At 41.9% G+C, this 16,904-nt stretch overlaps 1 protein-coding gene across 1 annotated transcript; it reads right to left on the reverse strand.

Annotated features, from left to right (window-relative positions):
• Positions 1-1,460: 1,460 nt before the first annotated feature.
• LOC114435975 (serine/threonine-protein kinase 35-like) lies at positions 1,461-14,475 on the reverse strand. The gene is made up of 3 exons (XM_028405978.1): positions 13,854-14,475; positions 12,221-12,956; positions 1,461-3,563 (listed from the first exon to the last, which is right to left on the reverse strand). Exons 1-2 carry the CDS (start codon positions 14,404-14,406, stop codon positions 12,244-12,246), a joined length of 1,266 nt encoding a protein of 421 aa, XP_028261779.1. The 5' UTR covers positions 14,407-14,475; the 3' UTR covers positions 1,461-3,563; positions 12,221-12,243.
• Positions 14,476-16,904: the final 2,429 nt, after the last annotated feature.

Below are 16,904 nucleotides of genomic sequence, written 5' to 3' on the forward strand. Positions count from 1 at the left end.
TTGGATGACGCTTGATACAAAACCACACTGACTAGCTGTTTCAGGAAATCACTGAGAGCCACACACACACACATACACACACAAACACATTTATCTGGTGTTAGCATTTTCATTTGAATTATTGTAAAAATATTTCCTGCCTCATCCTGACAAGACAATATCAAAAATTCAATAGGTATTGAGGAATGTAGTCAATACTCAGTGCTCTTACACAACACTTTTTTATCATGAATGCATCATAGACAGAACAGAGTGCCTTTCATCAATGATGAATGAGTGATTGTTACAGGCGGATTTTGGCACTGGGATGAATGTAATCTCATTTTAGTCTGTTGAATACAGATAGGTCAATCAATGCAATCCATGCCTGCTGCTCAGTAACATGCAGATATGTTCAAATGTAAGTACCCCCTCACTTAATGATTAATTAACTTTCTCCTGGCCAACTTTTTCATTACCTTATAATGCATGTGTAACCTTTCAGTGTCAGTCTAACCCCTCTCACGATGGTCTAAACCAAGCTCACATTGTGATTCAGTGGCTACACACCTGATGCTTAGGTTGAGATGTTTACAGCTGTAACATACAGTGATGAATGGTGTGACCACTGGACTATGCACTCACAAACACAGAGATGCTGACGTGCATGACTGTGTGTTTGTGACCCGTCACATTCCAAATGTGCATCCTGTCAGCGCTGGAGAGCACTGATTGAGAATGAGTGCACTGTTGCTGCTGATTAATTATACAGATCGCAGTTGTCAAGTTCAGTTCAGGTCCAAAGCAGAACCTTGTCAGAGCTCAACATTACTATCATGTGCTTAATGTACAAGTGGGTGGACATATAGAATAACTAACTAAATATGTCAGTGACATGCCTTAGACTTAATACAAGTGCATGTTTTTACAGTGCGTGGTGACATAACATTCAGAGGTCATAGGTCATGTGATTTTTTTCACACACATTTCTTTAACATGATGTTTAAAGGTTCGTGTAGGTATGGTATGTGTGCAGCTTTGACTAAAACTTGCCAGACTGGTTTCACACACAGAAAGTGTGTGTGTTACACAATTCCTTCACAAATGACCTCCTTTCTATATTGCACATCATATTTGAGGTCTATCTCTGCTTCCCCTCACACAACAGATACTACTGTATTATACAAATGCAGAAAATAGTCCCCCCAACTGAGACTTTATGTAATTATCAGCAGTGATTTCAGAATAATGGTCCTTAGTGGGAAACCAGGGGATTCAGATGTAATGTCAGCCTCTGAACCCAACAGGAGGGGGCTGACCCACTTGCAATAACACAGTTGAATAAAATGTAGATTTAGACTTTACGTTTCAAAACATTTTCACTCTTATCTTCCAGTGAAAGAAAATATAGTAATTACTTGCTTAAGAATTAAAGACATCCACTCAAGTCCACAGTTGTGACAAGAACTCACACAGATTAGTAGCATTTGCAACTTTTATTGAAACAGAGCTCTAATGTACAAAGTCAGCAATAAAAAAAAACATTGTTTCTATTCAACCACGTGGCTCTAAAAACAATACTGCTGAAACAACGGGTCCACATGAACGTCCTGCACTGTTCCTGTGAGGATGAGAAGCTGAGGGCTGAAACAGAACCAGGCCCAGATTGTTCCATGGGTGTTCGGGGCAAGGTGTTGCATAGAGGAAGAGTGTAAAAACAAGTGTCAGTCCAATATGATAGTTCCTATTATCCCAAAAGCAATGGAAAACATCCACAGGAAGTAGCTTGAAAAGTGTTCCCCTTAAATTCCATGAGCTCACCTCCAGTTTAAGGTCATTGACAAAATATTCATACATTAGTGAAAGGAAGAGAACTGAGGTATGTTATTCAATGTACATCGAATAACTGTGTCGAGCTAAAGTTGTGTAAATGTCTGAATCAATGTAAACCCCCTTTCTTCTTTCCCCAGTACAGCAGGGACAACAAACAGACAAAACCGCAGTAGCTTATTCCAAACATAAACAAATAAACTAAAATTCAACAGGGTGGTTCTGTAGCTGAGGAATGTCTCTTGGGGAAAATGATAGGATGGCTCAGTAAAGAAAAGGTAAAAATGTGCAGAAACACGAGGTAGTACAATTACAAAGGAAACGTCCCTGTTCAGTATGACAAACATTCAGCTGTGGTTCGCTGTACAAATGTTCCACACGTATTTTTCACATTCCACTTTTCACAAGCACAATTTATAACTGTTTAGAAACCTCAATCAACCAGATTGTACCAGATGTGACCCATTTACAAGGCACCATGAATGAAAAATGTAATGCAGAAAATAAAGCTGCGGTGTTCTTGGAGTGGAATTTATTTCAAAGATAGTCCCAAGGCAAGAAGTGGGCTTAAATCATAATGTGCATATGTAAAGCCAAAACCTGATGGACTACCATCTGTCACTGGTGATTTGAAGCCAGTCTGTGCAGCAGCACCTTTAACTTCATAAAGCGCGGTCGCTTCTCATTTTCAAGTTAAAAACAGTAAGTAATTGTATTTGCAAAACATTCTTACACTCATCTCGGAAGCACGGTCGCTGTCACATATGCATCCGATATATGAAGGTCAACATGTAGTGCTTGTTCCTGCCTACGAAAGGCTCACTACAAAGTTGGGTTGGAGGACCAGGGGACCCAGGTTAAATTCCCATTGAGAGCTGTCCCGTTGTTTGACATCTCTTTCTTTCTCTCTTTAGTTTGCTCTTGGTAAAAACCTCATGGCTTGTTACCATGGTAACAACTCTCTTCTACAATATGATGTGCTGTGGAAGATAGCCTCTATTCCTGCCAGTATAGCACATCTATTCAAGCGTATAACACTACCTATCACATCAAAAAGTGAAGCTTAAGTGCAACCTTCTACTTTACGTATCTGACACAGCTGGATTGAGACCACCCTCCTTTCCTTTCCTGTGCCTTCAAGCTGACAGACCGAATGAAACAGGCTTACAACCCATTTGTAAAGACAGCTCTTACTGTGTCCCTTTTTAAAAAAAAATCTGTCATTTATTGTAATATGTAACAAACAGATTTCAAGTATTCAGTAATTGTTTTAGCCAAGAGTCAATTAACTTCCCAGAAAATGTACTACATATGATGATATCACAATATAACATTACACCCACCATGACAGAGTGTTTTATGCAGCCACTCCTATGTAGTGTACCTCACAGTAAACCAACACATCTGGAGAAACCCAACAAAAGTGATTGGTGACCCAACTGATGAATGACACAGATAACACACACTCGAGCATGTGTGCTGTCAAAGCTCTTTCATTAATTGCCATACATGGAGGTGAAGGCAGTGTCACCACCTCATGTCTGCAATGGGAGATCAGAGATCTCACCTCTCTAATGAAACCACGTCATAACATTTGGGGTGAGATAAGGATTCTCCATCAGAACTTGGCAGATGACCCTACCATCAACAGGCTCAAAAATCCCATTTCAGCATCCATATCGCAGCTTTATTTTCTTCAGATTTAACACAAGGAGACTTTCTGTGGTGCAGCAGTTCCAGGTATCAATACATGTCTGCAGAAAAACACAAGAAAAATCAAATTATATTACATATTTACATATAGAAAAAAAGAGTAGAAAAGTTGGGTAAGCATGTGACTGAAGTGCTGAAGGTTAAAGTCAACACAGTAAAATAAACTGCAGTGTTGAGAAGGGGATAATTGTGATATCAGATCTGGTTGCATCTATTAGCAGGTTACCACAGTGTCCCATTTTAATCGAGGAAGCAGTATGTGTTTCCAGATACATCTACCACCCACCAAAGATCCTCAGCAGCTTCTACAGCTGCGTCGTTCAGTCCATCCTGACCAGCTGCATCACCGTGTGCTACGGCAGCTCTACCACCATGGACCGCAAACGCCTGTCGAGAGTGGTGAAGACTGTGTCTAAGATCACCAGGACTCCTCTGCCCTCTCTGCAGAGCATCTACCAGCGCAGAGTCCACAGGAGAGCTGCCTCCATCATCAAGGACCCCACCCACCCCCAGCAAGGTCTGTTCACTCTCCTCCCCTCAGGCCGGCGGCACAGGAGTGTGAAGTGCAGGACCACCAGACTCAGGAACTCTTTCTTCCCCTCCACCATCAGACTCCTCAAAGGCTGACAGGAGTCTGTAAAAATGGACTGTACCCCGCACATACACACTGACTGTTTACATACTGACATGTTTACATGCAGTAACAGTAACTGCAATATTATTTATCTATTTATTTCTCTATGCACCTTAATATCCAATCCAATAACTGCACATGTACCATGCCGTTTACCTCCTTGCTGTATACAATGATTCATTCTCTGTTCAATTTGCACAACAGCTGATGTAGCACACATGCACATTTATATGTATATAGCTCCACTTTATACTTTATATACAGTTTATATTTGTGTACATTTTTTAGCTATTGAAATTGCTCTTTTGTAAATTATTCTATTTTTTTCCTCTTAAACCTTTATGGCATTCAGTTTGAGCAGCAAAGTAAGAATTTCATTGTACAGGCCTGGCATGGCTCTCTTCCTCTCTAACATACACACACAGTGTGTAGACACACAATTATGTGCTAAAATACTCCCTATAACTCCATATACAAGCCAGAAACTACAGTACATGAGCACAGGCCTGCAGGTAAAGGGTTAATATGGTAATTAAGTTGTTAACTGTAAAAATCACAAATTTTACCTCCTACCAACAGGGTAAACCACCAACAATCAAGAATGCATGATTATTTAGTGCCATGGCTGTACAGTCAAAAAAAGTGTGTTTATAATGTAAGTCTATGGGACAAAATGGGAGAAAAAAAGAAAATCCAGTGCTGTGCAAAAACTAATAATGCAATAAAGTCAATTTTTTTACTGATGTTTGACATGACCAAGACTATAATAAAGGTTAAAAAGAATCCAGTCCACATTCACCTTTTCTATTAAAAATGAGCCATATTGTGTGTTTTTTTTTCAATTTTCAGCACCACCCCTTATAAAATTGGTGATTAAAGGGTTAAAATCCTTGGGGAAAATGATTTTTTCACTACTGTTGATTAGAACTGAAGTTAATTAAAAGGTCTATGCAAAAAAATTTCAAAAAAATATTTATCTAATATATTTTTAAAACCGTTAAAGTTAGGGGACGTTTTTGTCCCCGAACAACACATTAGGGAGAAAAAAAGAAAATCCAGTGCTGTGCAAAAACTAATAATGCAATCAAGTCAATGTTTTTACTGATGTTTGACATGACCAAGACTATAATAAAGGTTAAAAAGAATCCAGTCCACATTCACCTTTTCTATTAAAAATGAGCCATATTGTGTGTTTTTTTTTTCAATTTTCAGCACCACCCCTTATAAAATTGGTGATTAAAGGGTTAAAATCCTGGGGGAAAATGATTTTTTCACTACTGTTGATTAGAACTGAAGTTAATTAAAAGGTCTATGCAAAAAAAATTCAAAAAAATATTTATCTAATATATTTTTAAAACCGTTAAAGTTAGGGGACGTTTTTGTCCCCGAACAACACATTAGGGTAGTGTTTGCGAACAATGCATGAGGGTTAATTGATTGAATTCAATAAGTTGTCAATTAATCGCCCCGGCAGTATTTTAGTTTTAGATTTTTTTGAAGACACTACGAGAGACTGCCGTGTGATAATCAGCGTTTCCATTTGCGCTTGTTGTAAATACTCAGGTCACATGAAGTACTTGGAATTTCTTTCTTTTTTCTTTTTTAATCAGGATGCTAGTTGAATAGAACCCGTGTTCCCAGTAGCTGCGCTCACTGTAAACAAGCTGCGCACACGCTTGATTCCTGGACATGCGTCTGTGTATGTATGCTATGAGGAGCGACAACACATTCAGACAGCAATGCTTGTGTTTCTGGACAGCTAACATCTTAATGTGACTGTTTTAAAGGACGCTCTAATGTTTTTACTTGTAAATAGCCCACTAGGTTGATAAAAGATAATATTTTGTTTACCTTTCTATTCAGGATTTATTTTATGATCCTTATGTTTAACATGCAACAGCTGAGCATATTCTATTCAATTGATTTTGTTATACTAGCCTACATAAATGTCATTGTCTGTACTGTATCCCCAATGGTACAATAAATCACTCATTAAGGAATATGACATTAGCTTTTAATCTTAGTGAAACTGAGGGAAAGGCCCAGGAAAATCGCAGCTTATCAATTAATCGTTAATCGATCGATAAGGTCATTCAACTAACGATTAATGCAACTATTTTGGTGACTGATATTAAATACTGTGTATTTGTGACAAATGTGACAAACACTGTGAGATGTAAAAAAAAACATGAAAAAACAACACTCAATCAGGATGGAATTATTAGTTTAAGATGGCAGCTTCACATAGACTAATACATCCTTATTTTTGCACCGTGTGGCTGACTTTTTGAAATACCCTACATATTCATCAATTCTATGATCCATTTAATTTCCTCAATGAGGAACAGCAAGTAAAATTATTGTACAGTGTGGTGTACAGCATAAAAACGTACAATAACAATAATAGTTCCCTGGATCCTAAAAATGTGGTACATACTTGTAAGGAACCACAAGAACTGTTACCAATGGAATGTCTCAGTTTCCACCACAACCAAGTCTCTGTTTAGCATATTAGGTTCCTAAGAGCAGCCACAGAATACAAATTCAACATCAAGATTAACTGACTTCTTCCTGTCTGTCATTAAAATAATGAAGACGAAATAGCTTGGTCATGTGTGAAACATGTACAATGCCAACAAGGTGTCTATACTATTTAGATTTTGGGTCAAATTCTAAACCGTCTCTCCTCACTTTGTAAAGAAACATCTGTCACCAGTTCAGGTTGTTTTCCTTCAGGAGACACTTTCACCTTCCAGTCAGCTGCTGTGTACTACTGTGTGTGGGCACAGAGGATGTGCAATCTACTGCAGCTTATAAACACAGATATGTGCTGAGTCAGTGCAGCAGTGCCACACTGCAGCAGCAAATAGTTTCTGCTTCTAGAACAATGCCCACTGCAGACTGCCCTGCCTGCTGAATATACACAAGCTGAACAGCAATCAGTGCCTTCAGTCACACAAAGTATAAAGTCTGGGTGGCTTGTATTCAGGAAGTTTAAATTGAGGAAGGGCAGGTTTTAACTAGGTCTTCTCTCAATGTACTATGTTTTTCCCCCCAATCAAATCTCTGCAATGAATATTATAGTGCCCTATAGTAGAGCTGGAGCATCTATTAAACCCTGCAGCACAAACAGGCATTTGTTAAACCAGGCCAGCAGCCCAATGTGAAAAGGATTGGTGTGTTTTAGGATGTGCAGTTGCTTGGCCGGCCCGTCACACAGTCTGCTGCCAGCTTTGCTGTCATACATTTCCACACGCACTATGTTACATAACTGACTTAAAGGGGTTCAGGCGGGGATTTAGAGCTGCAACCTGTTGAGACAACATGCGTTACTGCTGACTTGTCACTTTTATTAAGCATGAGAATGTGGCTGACTGATTGGGGTGGATTCACCCTTTGACACAGGAATGTAACAAGACACCCTGTTGCTGGTTAATGGGAGGCCTCACAAATGTCTTAAAAATGATTAAGTGAGGCTTCAACAACCTCAATGACATCTACGGTACTTGTCTTCACCAATAAACTCACTAATATTAGAGAAACAATAAATGAAGATCTCTCCACAGCAGCCAGTATGCTGCCACCTTTAGAAACCTCTTTTAGCACTAATCCACCTCTGGACAGCTTCCTGCCCTTAGATCAGATCAACTTGTCATTAACAACAGCATGTGTACCACAGGCAATGGCTGTTATCAGACCTTATACTTAAAAAAACCTTCACATGAAGGCAGCTTAGCAAACTACAGACCGATCTCTAACCTCACTTTTATTTCTAAGATACTTGAAAGAGTGGTTGTACGTCAGTTAAATAACCACCTGCATAAGAACAGTCTGCTTGATGTTTTCCCAGTCCGAATTCAGAGCCCACCATAGCACAGAAACAGCACTGGTTAAAGTTACTAATGACCTCCTCATGGCTCCAGACTGTGGACTTGTCCTGGTGGATCTCAGTGCTGCCTTTGACACCATAGATGACAGCATTTTACTACACAGATTAGAACATGAGATTAGGATTACAGGGACAGCACTAGGCTGGTTTAAATCATATTTATCCGATGGATTTCACTTCGTTCATGTTAACGAACGTTAATGTTGACGTTTACTCCTCACATACAAGGGTTAATCACGGTGTTCCAGGGTTAGTCAGACTAGAGGCATGTCTAAAGGACATAAAGGACTGGATGACCGCCAATTTTTTACTATTAAACTCAGACAGAACTAAGGTCATTTTTTTGGTCTCAAACATTTTAGGGCAAGATTATCTGTTAATATTCTCTCTCTGGAGGATTGATCAAGACATGTCATTAATCCCTTATATTAAACAGATCTTTAAAACCGCCTTCTTTGACCTCCGTAATATTGCTAAGATCAGGAGCATCCTCCCTCAGAATGATGCTGAAAAGCTTGTTCGTGCTTTTGTTACGTTTAGACTGGACTACTGCAAGTCACTATTATCACAATGTCCACATTACTTCATTAACAGCCTGCTGCTGATCCAGAATGCAGCGGCTAGAGTCCTGACAGGAATCAGCAAAAGAGATCATATCTCTTCTGTTCTAGCGTCTCTTCACTGGCTCCAAGTAAAATTTAGAATAGACTTTAAAATTATCCTACTTAGATATAGGGCTCTACATGGTCACAGAGTGCAGGTTTACTTGTAGCACCTAGAATTCATAAAAGTAGAATGGGAAGACAAGCCTTTAGATATCAGGCATCGCTACTATGGAACTAGTTACCAATCTGGGTCCGAGAGGGAGACACCGCCGTAAGACTTAAAACCTTTCTGTTTACTAAAGCGTATAGTTAGCCTCTACGGCCCACCACCACCTCTATTCCCCCACCTCCTTTCTCCTTCTTCTTCCCTCCTGACCCCTCATCAGGCCGACGTATGATCCATTATTTCATGGTACTAACTGTATGTCCAGTTTTCCTCGTAGTTTTGGGTCTCTTCCTCCCTTTTTCTCTCCCCATCTGTATCCCTCCATTCACATCAACATTCTCGACAGCATTTGGCCTTCTGACAAATCCAGTGTCTACTGTCAACACCTGCCCATGTCATTTTCCATGTAGTACTAGTATAAAGCTGGATCCATACTCCACGAGAACAGAGAACTTGGTCCTCCCTGCCGACGTTACGCCCACAAAATATCATTTTTCTCTCGAAGAGCCTGTTCTGCAGCTCTCTCGGACACATGGCCCGGGCAAAACTTTTTCTCTCAGTGGTGTGAGAGAACAATTCTGTGATTGGTCGGAATTTAGTGGGCGTGATGAATGTGGAGAAGTGCAAGAGCTTCTTCAGGTGCAGAACACAGACAGAAGAAGGAAGTAAAACGACAATGTACAGTTTAGATGAGCAGCTGGCAAACAGCTCCTGGAAGGAGAAAAACGGCGCACAGAGGAGTCTGTCCAAAAGGTGGCAATAAAAATTAATCCCAGTATTGATCACAGCGTTACAGTGGCTGGACGCGGACATTAAACACCGGAAGATGGGATGTATTATTGCAGACAGTCATCCACACATTCACAGAATTAAATTCACACAGACCAGAGGTCTGCTGTACAGTCAGCTACACTAATCTTCTATTTATTGTCATGCTATTCACCCTCTTCCCTGAACATTATCAGCTCGTTAGGCCAGGTAACCACGGCTGTGCGCACAATTTGCAAAAATCCTTTACACTTTGAGCTCTATGTGTTGGACATACAAGGGAGCTGAAAGGGGGATGGTGGAGAGGTGGCGGGGGTTTCAGCAGACTGCTGAACAACAGAGGCAGGCTCAGCGAGCACTTACCCGCACCCTGCTCAAAAGACATGCTTCCCATCCCCCTACCAGAGAAAGGCATGTGATGTAACGGTAAACAAAGGCAAAAGGTGTCATCCAAAGTCCCACAAAAGGCAGCGGAATCTGCCATCTGAGAAACGGGTAGGTAGTGCAACATTATGCATACTGTCCAAATGTACATGTACTGTATACATACATGTTTAGTCACAATTTTACACAAACAGCGGCATCTGTGGCCCTGGGATCAGTGGGTGGCAGGGCTTCAGTTACACAAGCCCAACTCACAAACACAACACAAATGTCAGTAACTGCTGTTATAAAATACATGCTCTAAGCAGGACAGCAACAGCAGGCCCGCCCTCCTTTTCTCTACCATTTGATTGCAGCCATACATAAATTCCATAGCACATGTCCCAACAACTTGCATGCCAAATGCCAATGCTACTTAAAAAACAGGGATTAGGGCACAGGTTTGAACGCACCCAACCATACCAAAATGTGTATATGGAGTGCAAAAATACAACTGGTACTTAAAATAATAATTGTCCAGAGAAATAATATCAGTAGATCATATACGCCCCTAATTCCAAACAAATTGGGACACTGTGTAAGACGTAAATAAAAACAGAATGCATGATTTGCAAATCTCATACTGTATTCCCAATAGAACATAAAGATCATATTAGCTGTTGTAACAGACACATTTTAGTATTTCATGGAAAATATGAGCTAATTTTGAATTTGATGGCAGCAACACATCTTAAAAAAAAGTTGGAACAGGGTGATGTTTATCATCATATCTTTTCTTTTAGCTACTGCCTGTAAAAAGGAGACCAGCAGCTGGAGGTTTAGGAGAGGAATGGTGTCCTGTTCTTGTCCGATGCAGGATTCTAGCTGCTCAATAGTCCTGGGCCTTCATTGCTGGATTTGTCGATTCATGATGCGCCAAATGTTTTTTATTGGTGGAAGGTCTGGACTGCAGGCAGACCAGTTAAGTATCCGGACTCTATCCTGCAAAGCAATGCAGTTGTGGATGCAGTATGTGGTTTAGCATTGTCCTACTGAAACATGTAAAGCCTTCCCTGACAGAGATGTCTGGATGGGAGCATGTGTTGTTCTAAAACCTCGATGTGTCCTCAGCAATTTCCAGCAGAGAATCATGTCTGTTTTTAATGCAGTGCTGCTTGAGGGCCAGTGTTTGACCTTTGACCTTGTCCCTTACAGACACTCCTCCTGATTCTGTGAATCTTTTGATGATATTGTTCTGTAGATGGTGGGATCCTCAAAGTCTTTGCAGTTTTATACTGAGGAAAATTATCTGAAATTGCTCCACAATTATTAGAACCTAATTAGTTGTCCGATGCTCCTTTTTTTGTGCTTCTTACTTTTTCAGCCTTTTTGGTGCCCCCACAACCTTTTTAAGATGTGTTGCTGCCATCAAATTCAAAATGAGCTCATATTTTCAATGAAACAATGTCCCAACAACATCAACATGTTGACATCTGACATGTTCTTTATGTTCTGATAGGAATACAATATGGGTTCATGAGATTTGCAAATCTTTACATTCTGTTTTATTTACATTTTACACAGTGACCCAACCTTTTTGGAATCTGGGTTGTACAGAATGTTGCTACTACTTCTAGATGGCAAGTAGTCACAGTGATTATGGCTGTATCAGCAAAGAGAGCTGGCACATATGTGGAGCTCATATCAACAACAGCAATGGCGGAAGGCAGTGAAACTGAGCAGCTCATTCCTCCCTCCTTTAGTGTACTTCTTCCTTGAGTGTTTTTAAAAAAATGTTGGATCCCCTTTTACATTTCAAACTTGGCTGATTAAACATATTTATTGTTACTGGCTATATGCCAGAAATTAAACGGATAAATATTTTTAGCCATTACCGACCATCCCTAACCAGAAACCATTGCACAACTCTGATTAAAGAGGTGGCATCCTACACTCAGGTATCACTCATCTCATCTATTTGCCATGTTGCCAAGGCACCTATCCAGCTATAGTCTGTCAACAGATAATTTTCTTAACACCAAAACTTGTCACACTGCAACTCTTGAAAAATTTCCAGAGGATCTATATGTGAGAATGAAAATGTCCAATACTCTTGCGTATGCACAAGTACATGATGGGCCATTATGATTGAATCATTAACTACATTACAATTGTGAGGGACAGGGATGCAACCAACTGTACTGTGCATGACCAACAGTCATGTATAGTGACTTAGCAGTTATCGGAAAGAAAAGGAAAGGAAAACGCATTACCTGTTTGACAGTCTGGTTGAGGGTCATGTAGCACATGTAACCTGGTCCATTCTGGCCTGCAGCTGAAAAGCATCGGGTCGGTCCTGAGGGTTGACGGCGAGCATGTCCCGAAGCAGCTTTGTCACCCCGTCCGACATGCACGACCTGCGTTTCTGTGGGATGTCCAGCACCATCTTTGGATTCTCTAGCAGTGCCTCACCCACCGGCACAATGTCAGCTCCCTGTCTCACATACGTTCCTAGTAGCTCCCGCTTAGACTCAGCATCAATGAAAGTGATTCTCTCCAACATGGCCCATATGATGATTCCTAAGGCAAATATGTCAGCCTTGGCTGTGTAGTGGCCCTCCCACACCTCTGGAGCCATGTAGAAGTCTGAGCCGCACGCAGATGACAGCCAAAACTTGTTGATGTTTTTGTTCTTGTCTTCCCCCTCTTTGCTCTCGCTGGTGCTTCCGAAACCAGCGCAGACTTTACTCAAGCCAAAGTCAGCCACTTTCAGAACCGGAGTCCCTGACTTCTCTGAAATAAGGATGTTGTCAGGTTTGAGGTCTCTGTGCACAATGTTGTTCTCATGCAGGAACGCAACGGCGCTTGTCAGCTGGAGCATAAAGCTGCTGTTCGTTTGCGGATTGGGCCGTCGTGACAAGATGAACTGGTTGAGGTCACCCCCTTCACAGAACTCCATGACGAACCACAGGTAACAAGGCGTCTCTGGAGGACTGAGCACCCTCTCTCCTGCAACAGCAGCAGAGCAGCCATTCAGACACTGATGCAATAATACATAACATTCACAAGACACACTGTATTTGTCATTCTCTATAAGGGTGTTTCTTGGAAAAGATGAGTGCTGACAGATCAGAATTTTAGAAGAGAACGATAAAAATACACAGTTGTAATAGAGTTTAGGACATGACCTGGACAGGGGTCACTGTGTAGCAAATGTTTTAAGAGCAGGTAATAAACTGTGACTCCTCTGCCCTGTTAGATCCTGATCTCAAAACAACTAAAAAAATGACATCTGACTGTGGTATAAGTGATTGGATTTCAGTGTGTCTTCCTTGTGTCTTGGGTGTGTACAATAAGTCGAGTTTCATCTAATAATAGACTGCCCCCTTCTGATTCCAGAACCAGTCCACTGATATTTCTGACAAAGGATCAAATTTCAACAGCCACAACTACTAAGGAGGTCCAAAGGGACACACACAGCCAAACTGTTAGCTTAAGTAACAAGATGACAGTAGCATTATGTGTTTACTGCAGATGCATAATGATCCAGCCCAGCACGTAAAGACAGGCTTGACAAGGATCTGGCAAAGTAACTTAATTGTCAATGGAATGTGAAAATTACACAGTCAACACAACAGACACCATTTTAGTGAGTGGAGCTCCTTCACAAAAAAATCCACCCATCCCCCAGTGAGCCTGTGTCATGGCGACAACAACAATTCTCCTTGAAAGGCCTCTAGATAAAACAAAGCTAAACACAAATATAGTGTGACTGTTAAAGACAAACGAAACCGATTGGTTCATTTATGATACGGCGTTAGTTAAAACCAAAAGCAGGTATTCTTTCCCTCTCATTTTAGCTAAAGTGACTGAACTTAAACAGCTAGAGAGCTAAAGTGAGCTCACCTTTGAGTGAAGTCTCCACCAGGCAGAGGTACTGTTTGGAGCGCTTGTTGCCATGACTCATTTTCTGAGCCATACCGTTCCTCTGCAGGACACACTCTTCCAGGTGCACCACATTCTCATGCCGTTTGTCCAGACTTGCCAGCGCCCAAAACTCCTGCAAAGCTAGTTCTACGTTTTCCGGCGCGTCGCATCGCAGTTTCTTCACAGCAACTTTAGCACCAGACCTCCGGGCAACGGCTTCGTACACCACACCGTATGTCCCTCTTCCTACCTCCCGCAGCAGATTGTAGCGGGGCGCCATAACCCTTCGCTCCAGGTCGTCCTGCTTGGAGACACCGGTGTCTTCCTCCATGTCATGGCCCTCTTCCGTGTTTCCCACGCTGAGACACCGCAGCACACTGGTCTCGTCCACTCGCGCTCCAGTGCGTTGTTTGTTGCGGGCTCTAGCGCTCCTTGTGCGTTTCCGCCAGTTGTAACCATCAGCCGTCTCCATTGGTTCTTCGAATCCTTCACCATGAAAACAGAAATGGTTACATTTTGTCAGCAACACCATCCACGCAACCCTTCACTTTTTGACTGAAGGAGAAACCGTAAAGGAAACTTGCTGAGCAATGTTAAAGAATGGGAGGAGTGTAAAGTGTGGGAAAGATGCGGAAAGTAACAGCTTATCCGGTTATTACTTTCAAAACAAAACACCAAACATGTCTTTTGTGAGGATGCTTAAAGTGACACTGTTGTAATTAAATAATCACAAACCATTATTATCTCTTTGTGATAAGTAGTCTCTCATCTCCCTAACAACGGAACATCGGTCAGCCTGTCTGTTTTGATTTTTGCATACTTACCTTGTAACGACTTCCGGCATGTCTCAGTCTCCATGCGGGAACTTGATGTCACTCAATGGTCAGGGTTAGCAGGTTCAGATGTACCATTGTCAAAGAACACGGTGTACCAGAACACATTTGAAAAAAAACATGGCGTATCCTGTGGTTAACGTACCGTATGGAATTATCTACTAGCCAATAGCTAATAAAGTAGCGTTAAAATGATACATTTTGCAGTTTAGAAAAAAATCCTACATAATCTCGGGGTAAATCTCGGTATTGTAGAGGACTCGGTATCAAAGTTCACGTGAAAAAAATCTGTTAGGGTTTGGATATGTAAATAAATAGTGGCTAATTCAGTGACAGGACAAATGTCGGTGAGGTCGCAAAAAAGCGGGGTTTCAGTTCTTTGTTGACATTTTCCTAATTTTCTCCCCCCCGCCATTTCCCTACAGATGGTTTATTCCTTCCTTCTCCCATCCAGCATGGTGTTTCACGTGCGCGACCACGGCGAAGGACACGTGTTGTAGTCCATCGCCGCAGTGGAGGGGGAAACAGATGATATAAAGACACATTAATGGTTACCCAACATTGAAAGAAAAAAAAGCTTTATTTAAAATAACATTTCATTGTTGATTAACAGCATATGTGCATCAATTACATTATAAAACACTATATATTTTGTGTAAAAAAAAAAAAGGCTCAGTAGTGTGTGTGGCCTCCACATGCCTGTATGACCTCCCTACAACACCTGGGCATGTTCCTGATGAGGCGGCAGATGCACCATCAGATCCAGGACACAGTTCATCCGGCTGGGTGGTGTCCTGTCTGATACGGTGATGAGTGGTGTAGGAGCCCCACAGGGCACTGTGCTTTCTCCATTCCTGTTCACCTTATACACCTCAGACTTTCAGTACAACTCAGAGTCATGTTACTTACAGAAGTTTTCTGATGACTGCAGGTGTGGGGTGTATAAGTGGTGGACGGGAGGAGGAGTACAGGGGGCTGGTGGACACATTTGTGGAGTGGGCTGGAGGGAATCGCCTGCTGCTTAATGTAGACAAGACCAGAGAGATGGTGATTGACTCAGGAAGAAGGAAACAACATCGCAGCCCCTTTGCATCCTGGGTAAGGATGTGGAGAGGGTGCAGGAGTATAAGTACCTGGGAGTGACCATCGCAGCCTGAGCTGGAGGACCAACAGCACACAACTGCACATTTTTTGCTTCTGCACCTACGTTTATTTTTTTATATCTTGCTGTAAATAATGTTTATACTGTTTAATTTTGACTGTTAGAGGTATGTTTTTTTATTCTTTGGTATGCTTGAGTGACTGTACTTTTCTGCTGCAACAGTTAAATTTCCCAGCTTCGGATGAATAAAGCATATTCTATTCTATTCTATTCTATTCTATGCTCTCCTGAGGGATCTCCTCCCAGACCTTTATTAAAGCTTCAGTCGACTCTTGGACAGTCTGTGGTACAACTTGGCGTTGGTGGATGGAAGGAGACATGATGTCCCAGATGTGCTCAATTGGATTCAGGTCTGGGGAATGGGCAGGCCAGTCCATAGCATCAATGCTTTCATCATGCAGGAACTGCTGACACACTTCAGCCACATGAGGCCTAGCATTGTCATGCATCAGAAGGAACCCAGGGCCCACTGCACCAACTTATGGTCTCACAATGGATCTGAGGATCTCATCCCGGTACCTAATGGCAGTCAGGGTACCTCTGGCTAGCACATGGAGGGCTGTGTGGCCCTCCAAAGAAATGCCTCCCCACACTATTACTGACCCACCACCAAACCGTTCATGCTGGAGGATGTTACAGGCAGCAGAAGGTTTTCCACGGTGTCTCCAGACTCTGTCACGTCTGTCACATGTGCTCAGTGTGAACCTGCTCTCATCTGTGAAGAGCACAGGGCGCCAATGGCGAATCTGCGAATCTTGGTGTTCTCTGGCAAATGCCAATCACCCTGCACAGTGTTGGGTTGTAAGGACAAGCCCCACTTGTGGACGTCGGGCCCTCATACCACCCTCATGGAGTTTCTGACAGTTTGAGCAGAAACATGCATATAAGTGGCCTGCTGGAGGTCATGTTGCAGGGCTCTGGCAGTGCTCCTCCTGTTCCTCCTTGCACAAAGGAGGAGGTAGCGATCCTGCTGCTGGATTGTTGCCCTCATATGGCCTCCTCCACGTCTCCTGGTGGCCTGTCTCCTGGTATCTC

Source organism: Parambassis ranga, chromosome 5, assembly GCF_900634625.1.
Source record: "Parambassis ranga chromosome 5, fParRan2.1, whole genome shotgun sequence".
NCBI classification, from domain to species: Eukaryota; Metazoa; Chordata; class Actinopteri; family Ambassidae; genus Parambassis; species Parambassis ranga.

Bases quoted from the DNA above. Each gene is read 5' to 3' on its own strand.
- LOC114435975 (XM_028405978.1), bottom strand. From the start codon at position 14,406: ATGGTGTTGCTGACAAAATGTAACCATTTCTGTTTTCATGGTGAAGGA. The intron at 12,957-13,853 runs GTGAGCTCACTT...CTGCTGTTGCAG, and splicing joins GGTGGAGACTTCACTCAAAG to GAGAGAGGGTGCTCAGTCCT.